The sequence below is a fragment of the Rhinolophus sinicus genome, linkage group LG17, assembly GCF_036562045.2.
Source record: "Rhinolophus sinicus isolate RSC01 linkage group LG17, ASM3656204v1, whole genome shotgun sequence".
Lineage (NCBI taxonomy): Eukaryota > Metazoa > Chordata > Mammalia > Chiroptera > Rhinolophidae > Rhinolophus > Rhinolophus sinicus.
The window spans coordinates 24,331,374-24,346,697 of NC_133766.1; the positions used below are offsets into that span (position 1 = coordinate 24,331,374).

At 43.6% G+C, this 15,324-nt stretch overlaps 1 protein-coding gene across 5 annotated transcripts in view; it reads right to left on the reverse strand.

Annotated features, from left to right (window-relative positions):
• Positions 1–5,105: 5,105 nt before the first annotated feature.
• Positions 5,106–15,324, reverse strand: part of ATP2B4 (ATPase plasma membrane Ca2+ transporting 4) — a 46,689-nt gene continuing 36,470 nt past the window's right edge. For all 5 annotated transcript variants that reach the window (XM_074322327.1, XM_074322329.1, XM_074322326.1 and 2 more), the window contains one exon: positions 5,106–11,674. In XM_074322327.1, the coding sequence (XP_074178428.1) occupies positions 11,360–11,674 (315 nt within the window). In that variant the 3' untranslated portion in view covers positions 5,106–11,359. The remainder of the gene's footprint in view (positions 11,675–15,324) is intronic.

A 15,324-nucleotide genomic window follows, 5' to 3' on the forward strand; every position in this document is an offset into this window, starting at 1 on the left:
CAGACCCAGCTTTTTGTCACTTTTCTACTTGGGGCCTTTGCATGACAAGTTTCTTCATTTTAATAGCAGTTTCTTATTTTCTTGTAAAATTCCAATGAAATTGCGTTTTAAGAGTTTATTTTAATTATTTCTTGCTTTGGTGCTTGAGGTAGTTTGTTACTTTATCTGGACACTTATTGTTTGAATTATTAGAAAGATCAAGTGTCATTTTTATTTTTAAAAATTATTTTAATAAAAAGTATCTGAAAACATTTAGAGATAAAGACACGTGTGCTCCAATGTTCATTGCAGCTTTGTTTACGGTGGCCAAGACATGGAAACAACCAAAATGTCCTTCGATAGATGAATGGATGAAGAAGTTGTGGTATATATACACAATGGAATACTATTCAGCGGTAAGAAAAGATGATATAGGAACATTTGTGACAACATGGATGGATCTTGAAAGTGTAATGCTGAGCGAAATAAGTCAGACAGAAAAAGCAGAGAACCATGTGATTTCACTGATATGTGGTATATAAACCAAAAGCAACAAAAGAACAAGACAAACAAATGAGAAACAGAAACTCATAGACACAGACAATGGTTTGGTGGTTGCCAGAGGGTAAGGGGGGTGAGGGGTGGGAGATGAGGGTAAGGGGGATCGAATATATGGTGATGGAAGGAGAACTGACTCTGGGTGATGAACACACAATGGGATTTATAGATGATGTAATACAGAATTGTACACCTGAAATCTATGTAATTTTACTAACAATTGCCACCCCAATAAATTTAATAAAATTAAAAAAAAAATTATTTTAATAAAAAGTGACCTAAGTGTCACCACCTCTGTGAAGCCTTCCTCTCCCAAGAACCAGATTCTTTTTGTCTGTGTCCCCACGGCACCATGCATGATACTGCCTCTCAGTTGTTGGGATTCGTTGTTGAAATGTCTGTCTCCCCAAGTAGACTTTGAACCCTTTCCAGGCAGGAACTGTTTTATTTACTGAATCTCTGGCATTTGGCACAATGCCCGCCCGTAAGAGTAAATTGGGCTCTCAGAGTTCTCTCAGGTGCTATTGCTGCTGTGAATTTATGACCTAAGTGTATAATGGGTGAGATACTGAGGAAGAAATCAGCGGCTAGTCTTTCTTTCTGTGTCACTCGTCAGCCAAAGGAGGACGTCCTGCTCTCCCTGTTCTCTGTAGGAAGAGCACCCTGAGCTCCTGGGTTGGGTAGCCTTTGCCCAAGGAAAGGGTTAACAGCGGCTCTTGTATTTCTGGGTCAAAACACCCAAATTGCCCCATGTGAAAGACAACTTCAGCCAGGCTTTGTTTTTGAAGGTTTATTTGCTGAGACAAGCAGGCAGAATTCCAGTGGGGGGCCTTAATGGTGGCAATCCCCCACCCTCCCTGTTCATTTGCTGGTATCCTGGATGCTTTCTCCAGTCCAGACAAGTCTGAAACAGAGAACAAAGGCAGCAAATACCTTCCTTTCAAGTTGAAGCTGTGAGACAGCAGGGTTAGGAGAGAGATTTAGAAACTGCAGAAATGTTTCTCCAACTTGTCTGCTCCTTGTCCCCACTCCACCCAAGGCCCTTGGGAAGAAGGAGCAGAATTTGAAAGCAAGGAGTGTGACCAGACAAGGGGATAGTTTCTGCTCCCCACTCAAGCTAAGCCTTAGTAGAGGAGGTAGGTTGGCACTGCTGACAAGGTAAGAGAGCCCTTTCCTTAAGCCCAAAAGGAGGGCAGACCTTGCCTACTTGGTCCTTCTGGAGTTCACCATTTATGAGCCTCACCTTGAGTCTCTGTAGCTGCAGAGCCAGAGCAGAGATGGCTGTAAGGCATGTCTGATGAGCAAATGTCTGCTGACAGCCCAAGGCGTCCCTTAGCCCACAGGTGCCCCTCCACCAGCCCACACATGCAGAGAGTTTCTGACCCCCGGGCTCTAACTGGAAGGAGGTGAACCCTCAGCAGAGGGAACAGGGTGGGTAGTCATGTTAGGAATGTAATGAGGGCATAATGCATCTCAGAGGAGGCGGCAGGACAGAGGACCTGGGAACCAGACAGCCACATGACAGTAGGAGTGAGAGACTAGAGCAGGGAAGGCCTATAGAGCAGGTCAAGATGGTTTTCTTTGGTTCCTTCTTGTGGAGTGAATAGAATATAATTTTAATCATTTCATTAACCAGGGCATTGTGAACAAGCTACGGTGGCAAGCAACATATCTTAATTTTTTTTTACAAGCATTTTATTTTCATGATTTGTGCATCATAGGACAAGAGCATGATGGTAGGGCTTGGATTTACCTGTATCCTAAAGGATACCTATATCCTAAAGGTATGAGTCTAGGCCCACATGTGGCATGTGTGGTAGCTAAAGCTGCATTGTTCTTTCATTTTCCCCTACATTGAGGTCACACAACAGCCAGCGTGATTCCCTTAAACTGTGAGGTAGATCATCATTTTAGTCCTCAGTTCAAACCCTCCAATGAATTCCCATTTCATCAAGCCAACCTTATAATGGCTTGCAGTTTCTGCCCCCACTTCCAACCCTTCATCTCTGAATTTATCTCCTATGCTTTTCCACTTAGTCACTCAGTTCCAACCCCTGGCTTCCTTGTGTGTCCTCAAACAAATCAAGACCTCCTGCCTCAGGGCCTTTGAAGTTGCGGTGCCCTTTGTTGGGAATCTTTTTCCTCCACATATTGATATAGCTCACTCTCTTACTCCCTTCACGCATCTTCACAAATGTCTCTGTCAGAGAGGACTTCCTTGACCACTCTACAAAAGAGCAACTCTCGTGCCCTGTGCTCCCTATTTCCACTTTTCCACTTTACGTTTCTCCTTGTCCTTGTTGACATTTGACATGCTATATATTTACTTGTGTATTTTCTCTCTCTTCCACAAGACTGAATTCACAGGGCAGGACTTTGTTTTGTTCCCTGTTGTATCCCCAGTGCATACAACAGTGCATGGACAATAAACCCTTATTAAATGAATCAATGGAGCAACATCCAAGGGGAGGAGACAAGAACACAAAACATGACTAAGAGAGACCTTGCACAGATCTTGGTGAGCGCTAGCTAGTTTAGCACTACATTAGATTTGATTTAGGAAAGAAATAAAACAGATTTATTATACTTGCAGGGCTGTGGAGCAATTTGTCTTTGTTGCATGTGTAAGTGGCTGAGCCTAAGTGAAGCCTGCCTACACATGTCATGCTATGCATGTGATAATGCTACATTCCAGAGGAGTTATAGCAATGAAAGAGAAATGCCATTTAGACAGTCTCCAATGGTTATAGACAGCAATTTTAGACACTAGACCAAGATTGGGGAATGTTAGAGCTGGAGAAACCTTAGGTCACACAGTAAATTAGTGGCAGATTCAGGATTATAACACAGGTCTTCTAATTCGCAGGCCAGCTCTTTCCACCAAAGCTCAAATGAGCCACCTCGCTTCTCTTCTCCAATTTTATTCCATTCCAGCGGGTTAGATCTCTGGATTCCACATCCAATTCCAAAGCAGAATCAGCAAGATAACAATCTCAGCAGGCTGGACTATAATCGCTAAATTGTACACTATTATTTGTACATACATTGAGAATTATAACGGGAGACAATGGAGATAGGATCCAAGTTAGGCTTCTTTGTGTATTTAATCACACAACTTGTTACATTGTCACCCAAGCTTAGATCATTTCAGCATTGATTATTGGTTTCTTAATTAGAATCAGCATTTCAGAGATGGCTAGTTCACAGTGATTTCAAGTTATTATTATTTTTTAAAACTAAGGTAAACCTGGAAGCCAAACACTTTTTTTTGAAGTCACTTTTGTTGAACACCTGTGGGCTCTGAATCACCTCTGAGGAACTACCTTTCAGACCTTCAAAGTGTAATCTGAAAAACTTCAATGTGGTTCAACTGTCTCCTTGTAGAGATAGACAGTCAAGCTGGCCAAGGAGCAGAGTTGGGCTCAGAACACATGTCTCCTGCCTCCTGGGTTGCCGCACATCACGATCTTTCTCTTTAAATTTTCTGTTTTAGATCCTCCACCAAAAAATGAGAAAATCCTTCAAACCCCTCTCTCTTACTTGATTAGCACCAGTTGTAGTTCAAAGGTTTGGTAGGGAAGATGCAGGGATTCTTGACTCAGAAGGGTTTTGAATCACCATGCGGGTGTTTGTTCTCCCTCTTACATGTGACTGAGGGCAATCACCGGTTCCTACCGTTTCCCCGAAAATAAGACCTAGCTGGACAATCAGCTCTAGTACGTCTTTTGGAGCAAACATTAATACAAGACCCAGTCTTATTTTACTATAACATAAGACCGGGTCTTAAAAAAGAGCGGGTCTTATATTAATGTTTGCTCCAAAAGACGCATGAGAGCTGAGCATCCAGCTAGGTCTTATTTTTGGGGAAACACAGTAGCTTTTCCCTTCCCAGTCTCACTGTCTCTTTCAAGTAAATTTTCATGTATATTTGCTTTAAATAAGGCCAACACAGGAAGATCTGGAGCTATAAAACACAAATCAGTCGTTTAATGTAGTATTCCTGGGTCCAGCACAACAGGAAAACCTAATCAACATTGCTTTGTTTGGAGGATGGTCTGCGCGGCCTCTATTATAGGAGAGAAACCAATTGGTGCCTGAGCCTGAACCCAGGGACTGGGGTATATCTGAGCAGAGATGGATGCAACTGGCTCTGAGTGTGATGGCACCACCCTCTCAGACAGTTCTATTTCCTGCTGTTTAGATTTCATGAGCAGAAGTCAAACTTCTAATTGTTATGTGGATCATTTAAATTCTCACTGTACGTAAGTGTGATGTGGCATTCTGGTTTCCTCAGAAGACAGTAGTAGGCCATTTCAAAGACACTGCTGCCTTCTACGATGTGTGTGTTTTCTGAGGACAGTGAGGTGTCTCTGAAGCAAGTTTCAAAAGAAGTAAAGACTTGTGATTAGTTCCACATCCGGAGATGGACAAGTCCAGAATCCAGATGCCACTACCTTTCAAGGCCCAAAGTATTACAGTCTATGAATCTAGCTGGTTATTACCTCTTGTGGCTTAGGTTCATGTTGGGGACAACTGGATGTTAATGACACCACACAGAAAGACAGTGACATGTTTGCATGTTTTATTTACAAGGTTTCACAATTATTTGCTGGTAAAGGACATGCTATTTTCATCCTTCTTCCTTCTTGCAGTGACATGAAGACCAGGTCAAGGGCTGGTAACCAGCGTCCTGGTACCCAATGTGTCATCTTTGGATTTGTCACAGAGTAAGTCAGGGAGTTGCCTGGTTGTGTGTGTACTCGGGAGGGAACCAGTCATCTTGGAGAGTTTCCAACAAACCCAGTGACTGCAGGGAGACGATGTGGTGGCTGAAAAGGGGGAGACTCACAAACCATTATTAAATATGGAGGGCAAATAAATTATTCCTTTAAAGAACTGAGGGTAGGGGGCAGCCGGATGGCTGTTGGTTAGAGTGCGAGCTCTGAACAACAGGGCTGCCGGATCAATTCCTGCATGGGACGGTGAGCTGCACCCTTCACAACTAGATTGAAGACAACAAGCTGCCGCTGAGCTTCTAGAGGGGCAGCCACATGGCTTGGTTGGAGCACGAGCTCTCAACAAGGTTGCTGGTTCAATTCCCACATGGGATGGTGGGCTACGCCCCCTGCAACTAAAGATTGAAAACGGCGACTAAAGACTGAAAACGGTGATTGGACTTGGAGCTGAGCTGCGCCCTCCACAACTAGATTGAAGGACGACTTGGAGCTGAGGAGCCCTGGAGAAACACACTGTTCCCCAGTTGAAAAAGAAAAAAAAAAGAATTGAGGGCAGGGAAAAAGATGGAAGAGCTCTTTTTCCATATGGCCACTCAGGCCCAAGGAGCTGAGCTAGCTTTATACTCCATTAAACTGGTATCTCACGATACACTGGTCTCTGCCAGAAAGCTACTTTGGAGCTCGTTCTTCTCCACGCTTTACTGCGCACTAGGGCTAGGAGGTGTGGATCCTTACGATGCTGCCTGGCACAGCAGAGAGGCACCGATCTGGAGTGCAACAAAGACAAGGTGAGAGTAAGAAAAGGGAAGCATAGGGCCAAGCTTTAGAAAGGACTCTAGGGGTGTGTGTGTGCATATGTGTGTGTGTGTGTTGCATCCCTTTTTAGCAAGGGTAACTGGGAGGGAACATACAATGAAAAAAAAAAAAAAGACTTGTTTTGTGAATGACTTCTGTTATCAAATAAGACCCGGGCCTTATTATTCATTTATTTCTTACTCACTTTTTCTCTGCAGCGTTTTAAAGAAATGAAGCGGGCAATGTGGCTGCCTGTGGAGAGCAGCCTGGGACAGAGGCAAGAGAAGCGGGGATAAGACCTCTCACTACAGAAGTCTTGTACAACTTGTGCTTCTGTCCCTTCCCAACCAGCCTACTCAAACAGCCAGGAGAGTGGGGCTGTCCTTCGGCATCACACTGTTCCCGTAGGAGCCTGGGAGCCGACAAGGTCCTTCCCTTCTATGTTTTAAAAGACAGCAGGGAACTTGATTGTACTCCTGGATGAGAGTTTCAGGAGAGTTCTGAGTTCTGAGATACGAAAACTCAACCTAAATGACCTGTCAGGAAGCTGTTTTGACCTGAAATTGGGGCCTAATATCAGTCATGCTAGAGACTCAATGACTGGAACAATTAAAAAACAAACAAACAAAAAAAACCTAGGAAAGCAGGGGCTGGAGAACCCCAGATGGAAGGTAGGGGACAGTGCTAATATAAGGGAAACAAATTTTCCCAAAAGGCATTTCATTACAAATAAATAAATAAAAGGAAAAAAGAAAAGACTGTCAATCCCACCCCTCTTTCTTATCCTTCCAAATTCATCCTTGTTCAAAAGCTTCAGCTTCATAGTTCCCTGATTGCACATTCTAACAAAAGCAGGCAGAGCAAAGCTTGTACTACAAGAGAATGAAACTGGCAACCGGGGCCACAAGTCACTGAGGGAAGCATTGGCAGAGAAGTATGTCAGGATCCAGCAATAAGCCAAGTTTTGGGTTTGCACAGATGGGGTTCTCAACATGGCTCTGACAGATCCTTTCTCAACTTCAACCAGTGACATTACCCAAAAGTGGAGACACATTGAGGACAGCACAGTTATAAGTGGGCATGGGTTTTTATTCTCAGTGCACAGCAGTATTGGTTTCTGCTCATCAGCAACAAGCTTTACTGGTTCCAAAAAATTATCCTTTTTTTCTGCCTTTAAGAACTATGCTTCCTGTCTCAGAGGAACAACATGTTTGAATTTCAGATTTGCCGGTTTATAGCATTTTTCCCTAAGAACCATAAATACATGCAAAACATTGTACAGAGAACTTAAATAATATCAAAATGCAAATACAGATTGGGTGCACTGTTAAGCCGAACTGCAATATGCAAAACACACTGGGGTATGCATTGCTTGGATATCACCATCGGCTTATTTATGTCATGCAGACCACAGTGGTCAATCTTTTGTTTTGTTTTTCTTTTTTATACAAAAATACCAGTGCTTGCTATACTAGTTACTGGAAAAAAAGAAGAAACTCAAAATTCCTATCTGCATGCTGATTTGAAAAGAACAATGTAGATAGATTTGTTGGCACAATATATATGGCATATTCACATATGGCATATACACATATGGGAGAAAAAACGTGAACCAAAGGCCAGTTCAGTCCTGGGAAGCTCACCTCCCTCCATCTCTTCAAATTAAGAGGAAAGGGAACAGCAGGTCTAACAGCAGGGCTCGGCAGGCAAAGGACTGGCACTGAGCTCAATGGAAGGGTTTCTGGTCTATTCTGAGGAGGGGGCTAGAATGGCTTAAGAGTAGCAGGCATTTACAAATGCCTCGCCCCTACCATTGCAGTGAGGTGGTCCCTTGTTATGAAGTAAGAAAGTGTGTCCTTTGTGATGGTCTCATCGGCAGCTTCAATCACTAGGCAAGGAAAGCAGAAAGTAAGGAAGCTCTGCATTTGGGGGTTTCAGGGCCAGTGTGAGCTTGCCAGCCCCTCTGGGTTTCCAGCAGTGAGCTAATCTCTCAGATTTGTTCCTCTCTGATGCTCAAGGGGAAGAAGAAACCCAAGCCTTAAAGAACCCACAAGTGCCAGAGGGATTTATAGGTGGTCTCTCTAACACCTTTAGGGATGAGTCATTTCAGAGGGCAGGTGGTACCTACAGGAAGAACCTAGCCCCAAGACTGTCAGCCAGGGCCAGAACCAGCCTCTGTTTTTTCCACTTAGAGCTCTATGCCCCATCTTATATACTGCATGAAACCTTTCTAGGGGAGGGGAAGAAGTCCCAAATTAAATCTGTGCACAAAAACTTACTAATGGAAAACTCCAGGGGTGACAGAAGGTAAAAGAATCATAAACAATGCAAATCCCAAATCAGAGTATCCTTGCAGCCCGAGAGATGATCAGGTCTTGGGTATCACTCTGCCAGCTGTCCATCAAGAAATAAAATCCAACCAAGACCCCTGACCTTCATAACTAATTACTAGCGAACCTGGCACACATCTCCCTGGGGGCGCACACTCATTTTCTGCTGCCATCCCTTCTGCTGGACGCTTTCCTTCCTATCCACAGTCTACTGCCCGCTTTTCTAGATTTATCAAGATAGGAATCTAGAATCATATTTTCCCTTTCTCCCCATCAAACCTTTTTCGAATCCAAAGCACCATTTCGGGGGTAAGCTTTATTAACTTATGCCATATTCATTCACTGCCAGTTGGATCATTGAAACCGAATAGAAAAAAACCTATATAAAAAATATGCACATGAACACTTAAACTTACTCAATTCCCTAACAACAAAATTTATATTAAAAAAGTCTAGAACCCAACAAATTCCGCCCCACCCCCACCCCCAAGTATAAAGATGGCTGTTGGAGAAAGGAATTACGGTGCATTGGTTTGAAAATCAATTACAAATACTAAGTCATCTGCCATGTCAAATAGCTGGTTAATGCTCCCTCTACACAATTACATGACAGCACTTTATTTTAAATCTTTTAAACAAAATACATATGGCTGACTCAAAAAATACCAGTTTCTGATCTAAAGAAAACTATATTTTTTTGCATAATATTCTATATTTTCTCTCCTACTATGGAAACTAGAATACATAAAAAACCGTTGACTTTAAACAAGTAGACACAATCTCTCAGGAGTAACCTGTTAGGCACCATGAGAGTCTTTTGGGAGCAGGAATGGTAAAATAGCCTCCGAAGTTTGTTATTGGCTTGTTTTTTTAACTGATCTGAGGTAATAAAAGACTTGACAGCTAAATCTTCCAATGTACTTAATAAATATACATGTGAACACCTAACACCTCACGTGAGCTGTTTTTCCTCTATGAGTGTTTAAGACAGAGAAAAGATCACTGACACATACAACGTTTACAAAACCAAAATCAAATTTGGTAGATTCTGTAGTAATGGGGATGTGTAGGGGGTATTTTCTTTACTCTTCCTACTGTGGACAGCTCAGGTGAGAGGGCGAGGGAGGAGGCATTTAGAAGAAAAGGCTGGAGAGGCTAGGTCCGGGTCTCCTCACTCTCACAAATGGACATTTGGCAGTTCCTAGGAGCCTCAAGCCCCTGCTCCCTACTCCCGTCGCTCTGCTGAGAGGGTGGCAGGCTTCATTTATGCAATGGGAGCGGGGGATTGGCAGACGTGAGTGAAGCCCTGCACAGAAGAGTTTAAGTCAACATCAGCAGGGATAAAAATGGAGCTGCTGAAAACGTGGCTCCACCTTGTCCCAGTAAAGAACACTTAAAAAAATCTCCTATTGAAGTTCCCAGCTCCTAAGAGGCAGGTACAACGGGATGCTTTGGGCAGTGTTCAGGGCAAGAAGGCACAGGGTTTTACTGTGCAGCGGGCGAATATGTTCTGGAGAAGGGCTGGAGTGGGGCATGTGAGAGAGAGGAAGAGAGGAAGGAGGAGAGCTTTTCAGAGCAGGTCTTTTGTTACTTTCAGTCAGCAAAATGTCACTGGAGGCTCCCACTTTGGAAACATATTTTCAAAATCAGAATATCTGAGAAAGGTTGGGACCTTTTCAGAGACTGGACAAGTCAGGGGACACAGCGAAAAGTAGAATTACACAACGGAAGGGAATGTCAAAGCTAGTGCCCAGCCACCTAAGCTCAAGGTTTCTGGTGTCGCAGATCCTGCTGGAATGGCCCTTTGGCCTCTCCCGAGGCTCCTCGACACTCACTCCTCCCACACGCAGGCTCTGCCCTGGGAGAGCCTTGGCAGGCGGCTTTGCGAACAGCAGTGGTCACCCCAAGGGCGACTTCATGACAGTTGGCTTCGATGGTCTGTCTTGTCCTTGACCTGCCAGCTGCTGGTCCTCAATATCCAAGTCCATTTAGGAGGCACGGTCATTCTCAATTCATTCTTTTGTCGCGACTTTAGGATTAGGAGAAAGCTCAGGCGTATGGTAAAAACTACATACCACACATATGCAAGCTTTATGGTCAAGGTTGACCTTTCTGGCACTTAGAAACCACACAAATGTGACAAGATGGCAGTTTCGAAGTACATAACCTGACAACAGCAGGAACACATTCTTACCTGTTCTCAGTTACTTCAAAAGGACCCTGTTATCAAAAAAAGTCTATCTGCCTCTAGAACTAAGTCAAGGGTTCCACTGGGGCCAGAAGGGAGAATGGTCAAAGTTGACTCAAGTCATCCAGGTCCTTTTCACTTTCTTAATCATCGCAACTTTAAGACAAAAAAAAGGAAAAAAGAAAAAAAAGAGTGAAGGTAAGGAAGACAATGGTCAAAGGACCTTAGGGAGGTTGGACTGGCAGGGTAGAAAGAGCTAGAGGGTTACGTTTTCAAAATGGGAAAACTGTTTTAAAAACAATCACTCTGTAGGCTAATTCTATACATTCCATTCCTGCCTCCACACATTTCATTTGAAAACATTTGTTTCTCTGAACCCTCAACTGGGGTTATAAATGGCATAGACTCATAGGGTAAAATAAAAAAAAAAGCCAAGAGATGGCAACATATGTACGAATACTGGGAAAGAATTTGAGTTGGGGTGGATGCCAAGAGGATCATATCATTTCTTTAAAAATGACAACTGTTACATCCAAGAAGTAGATTCCAGCATTTACTACCTGCATGGGGTTTGACTGGGTCTTGCTCCAAATCCCAACTCAAGTTTAAGTCAAAATCCTTGTAGGTCTATTCTCCTACTTCCTCTTGGTCAGGTAGGGCTCACACATACTTGGGAGCGACTGACATGACAGTGAAAAGCCCCATCATATCTTAGAGATGGGAGAGATGAACAGGAAATAGGGAAAGCAGGAATGGGAGTCAAAGAATGAAGCTCAAACTGACGTCTCCAGGCTGTGCAGAGGGCTGTCCAGGTGGGAGGCAACAATTTGCACCTGGCTGGAATCCACTGCGTTGTTGTTTTTGTTGGCGTACGGAGTGACCTCGCCATCCAACAGGAGCACCCTAGTCCCACACTTAGAAAACTTTTCAAGATTTTCCTCCTCTTGCTCATCCAGGAGTGGTGTACGTGGCAGCTCCTCATCTATGGCGAATTCAGGGTGGGTCATGAAGTTGTGGATGGAGTTTTGGTTCTTGGGTTTCTGGATGCTTTCATGGAGGGAACTATGGAATGCTTTGACCACTTTGATCTATACCAGGGGAAGGAGAAAATACGGAGATGAGAATTGGCCAGTAAAACAAGAAATTGGTGGTGTGAGGAGAGAAACAAAACCTAAACTACAAGACATTACTGATCAATAACAAAAAGCATACATATAAGAAGAGATCATGGAATACTAAAAACATTTACGTGGCTCAAATATCAAGCATTGGGGTGAGGTGGGGTGAGTAATGGCAAACATCTAGGATGTTTCAAAAGCTGCATTAAAAAAAGTAGAAAACCCAAAGCAAAGTTGGCATTCCCAAACAATCCACTCTTAAAATGAAATGGAAAACAAAAAGATTCATTAGTTCTTTTGAATGGAGGGCAAGAACATTGGAACCAGGTGCAAATTAACAGCCAAATTTAAAAGGTGATTCAGACAAGTGGATTTCTGTGTTGAGGCCAAACATCTTGTGAATTTGGAATGGATAAATTACACATTGTAGTTATCTGTTTAAAACCCTCAAAGAGCCAAACACATACCAATCTGCACACAATACGCTTTCGGTGATAAGTGACCATGAATACAGTGCAGCAAAGCAGACAAACCAGTCTTCATATGTGTCAGCAGCATGCAAGAAATTAACCCATAAACTCCAATTAAATAATTGCTCTTTTATCAAGAAACATGTATGTATATATTTATATCCCACAACTTCTATACTGTTCCCTCCTTCTGCCCTTCCCTTGGAAGATGTGGATGAAATACAGGTATCAAAGGTATCAAAAGGTGCCTTCCTCCTGACTACTGAGAGAAGACGTGGCTCTCATAACTCAGATGTATGTCTGTGTCTCTCATACTCAGCAACTATGCCCAGTCATTCAGTTTTCTCCAGCTGTTTCTAAATTGTGAAGAGAAGCACGATCTTATGTGGAGAAAGAAAGGATGGGGCCAGGAGAGAAACCATCCAATCCAGGGGGCAGTGCTACAAATAAGTGACTTTTCCAATGGGGTGGATGAAAAAGATGGAGGAAAGGAAACAATTTGTAGTTTTACTGGGCAAAGTCTTTGTTCTACTGTACAGAAAGGGAGGGATTCCGTCAATTTAGAGAAAGAGAAAAAAATTGATCTTAATTGATCCCTGTGACCAGCCTTTGTCTTATCCATAGGCACCCACCCTTTGGCAGCCTGCTTTTCTGAATTGCAGACCTGTTTGAGGGATGGTTTAGAACCTGCATTAGTAGGATTGGGGTAGGGGGAGAAGGTTGGATCCCAAGGTTGGAGAGGCCAGGGGAAGAGAAAGCATTTATAGGATTTTTTGTTGCTGGGAGGAGGCTCATCCTAGTCTTATCCAAAAATTCTTCCTTTGGAAAAAGAATGGGAGAAACACAGAAGAAACTGTTGACGTAGGGAGGGAGATGATATAGGGAGGAATGATGAACGTTGGGGTAGGTACCTCTTTCATTGTCCTGCTGTTTAAGCGAAGAATATGTTCCTGGAGAAGAGGCAAGAGTGTGGGGACAGCAGAGTGCACAGAGTCAGCCAAATCAATTGGCTGGCTGGCCTGTCCCAGTGCTTCCTATCACTGCAGAGAACCTTCAAAACTAATGCGCAAAGAAGTTCCACTAAACTTGTGTCTCTGCTGGCTAAGGCTTTCCTTGCCTCACTCTATGACAGCCTGGCAGACCCACCCAGAACTGAGGGTGCTCAGAGCTTAGAAGGCAAAGGATTCTTTGCCACTCAATCGAATCAGCTCAACAAGAAGAATCAAGGAATGTGGGCACATATTCACCAGGCTTAACAGAAAGTAAGGACCTACTTTTCCATCCTTGTATGATTTTCATTTACCATCTAATGGGTAAATTTTAACTGTTATGCACTCTTTGCTCCAGATCTAAGTGATATCAGGTGGAACAGAGGCTCCATCTGATCTTTAGGAGGTCCAAAGTTTTTACTGCTCTACGTCAAACTTAGAGCAAGGCAATTTGGTTTAAGTAAACCCAAACCCAATGCCTTCTCCCTTGGCCCTGGTGAAGAAATGGGCTCAAAGCTCTACCGCCCTCTGTGGCAGTGATAACGTAGCCCACGGTTTTCACCTGCAGTTGAGATCTCAAAAGTTCTAACAGGTGCTGCAGGAGAGCAGGTGCCTTTATACACCAGTTGATCATTGTCAACATCAGTGATTTTCAAACTTTCTGTTCCTTTTTTTAAGCAATTGAACACTTTATTAAAATAATTACATGTGAAGTCTACTGTAGGAAACAGACTTTAAAAAACTGGGGTTGGACTGAGCATCTAGAGCCCTGTTTGCTGGCTGTTGCTCTCACCTGTTGGGGTGGTCATAACACTGTTACAGGTAAACAATAAGGGAGACAAAAGTAAATTGGGGATGAGTAGATGGAAAATTTCTTCTTTAGGGGTGCAAGGAACAGTCATCCGGCTGGACTGTGGGACTTCTGGAATCTAAAGGGAAACCAGTCACTTGCAAGGGAAGCTCAAGTGAAGAGGAATCAGAGAGCTAAGGAGTACCATCTAGTGGCCTGGTGGGTGGAGGGCACAAGGCTGTGCCAGGATGCTCCCAACGCTGGCCTCAGAGAAGGTATAACACATGCTGATGAACAACCGCACAGATACACCATCATCAATCCACCCCAATTGGCGGCCTCTTCTATTCCTGATGCACGCTGTCTTGTGCATGAGCAGCATATGGGGAACAAGACATAGCTAGTGAAGAGGGTGCTGTGAAAGCTTTAGGCACTCTCCACTCAGCCAATCAACCCTTCCTTCCCTGGTCATCATCTATCAGAACCTCTGGGAAATGTCTCTTCTGTGGCCCCTGACCTACAGGTGAAGTGGCTGATTGAAGCGCAACTCTTTCTCATAACTCAGGAGCGCCAGCCAGGCTAGACCTTAGGTTAGGTGTGAGTGCTCAGAGTCACCACACACTCTCCAGAGCTTAATGAATGGGCAGACGAAGACTCCATTTCCTCAGCTGGTAGTTTTCTGCTCCATTTTCAGAAACTAGGGGAAGAAAAGAGATTCGGGCTTTCCTATAGATGGAAATCTTAGGGATTTATCTACAGAAGGGTAGATAAGTAACTGAATTCACTTGGAGATCTGGAATGGGACAGGAGGTTTTAAAATGCATGCCTATGACTTCTCGGGTCTCCAAGGAAGAAGTCACAGCGGGGGAAAGAGCAGATGTGGCCTGTCTCTCCTGACTTTCCCCTAGTCTTCGATGGTTTGCAGCATACCCTCCACCAGCAACTCTACAAGAGCCTAACAGGCTCTGTCTTCTGTTTAGTCTCCTTCTACCTTCAAATTGCTGTGATATCTGACACTAATCCCACCTAACAGAGAGGCATGATTTAAAAAGAACAAAAACTAGTTAGAGGAGATGGCAAAGCCAGAAGAAAATGGAAATAAGAGAGGAATATGGAAGGAACAGAGTGAGAGGCTCTTGGATATTTGCAAGGTAAGACTTCTTTAGTTCTGTGACTACCTTTAGGCTTAAAGAAATATGTATCTATATAACACTCCACTCCACCCCGCCCCCATATCTCATATGAGAACATTTACAGTTGGTTAAAAACAAAATAAATAACCTAAGTCTGGTCCACCTACACGGCTCACAATCATGTGAACCACAGACAGTGCAACTGTTCTTCCTTCATACCCCAGCCCAGGGTTGGTGG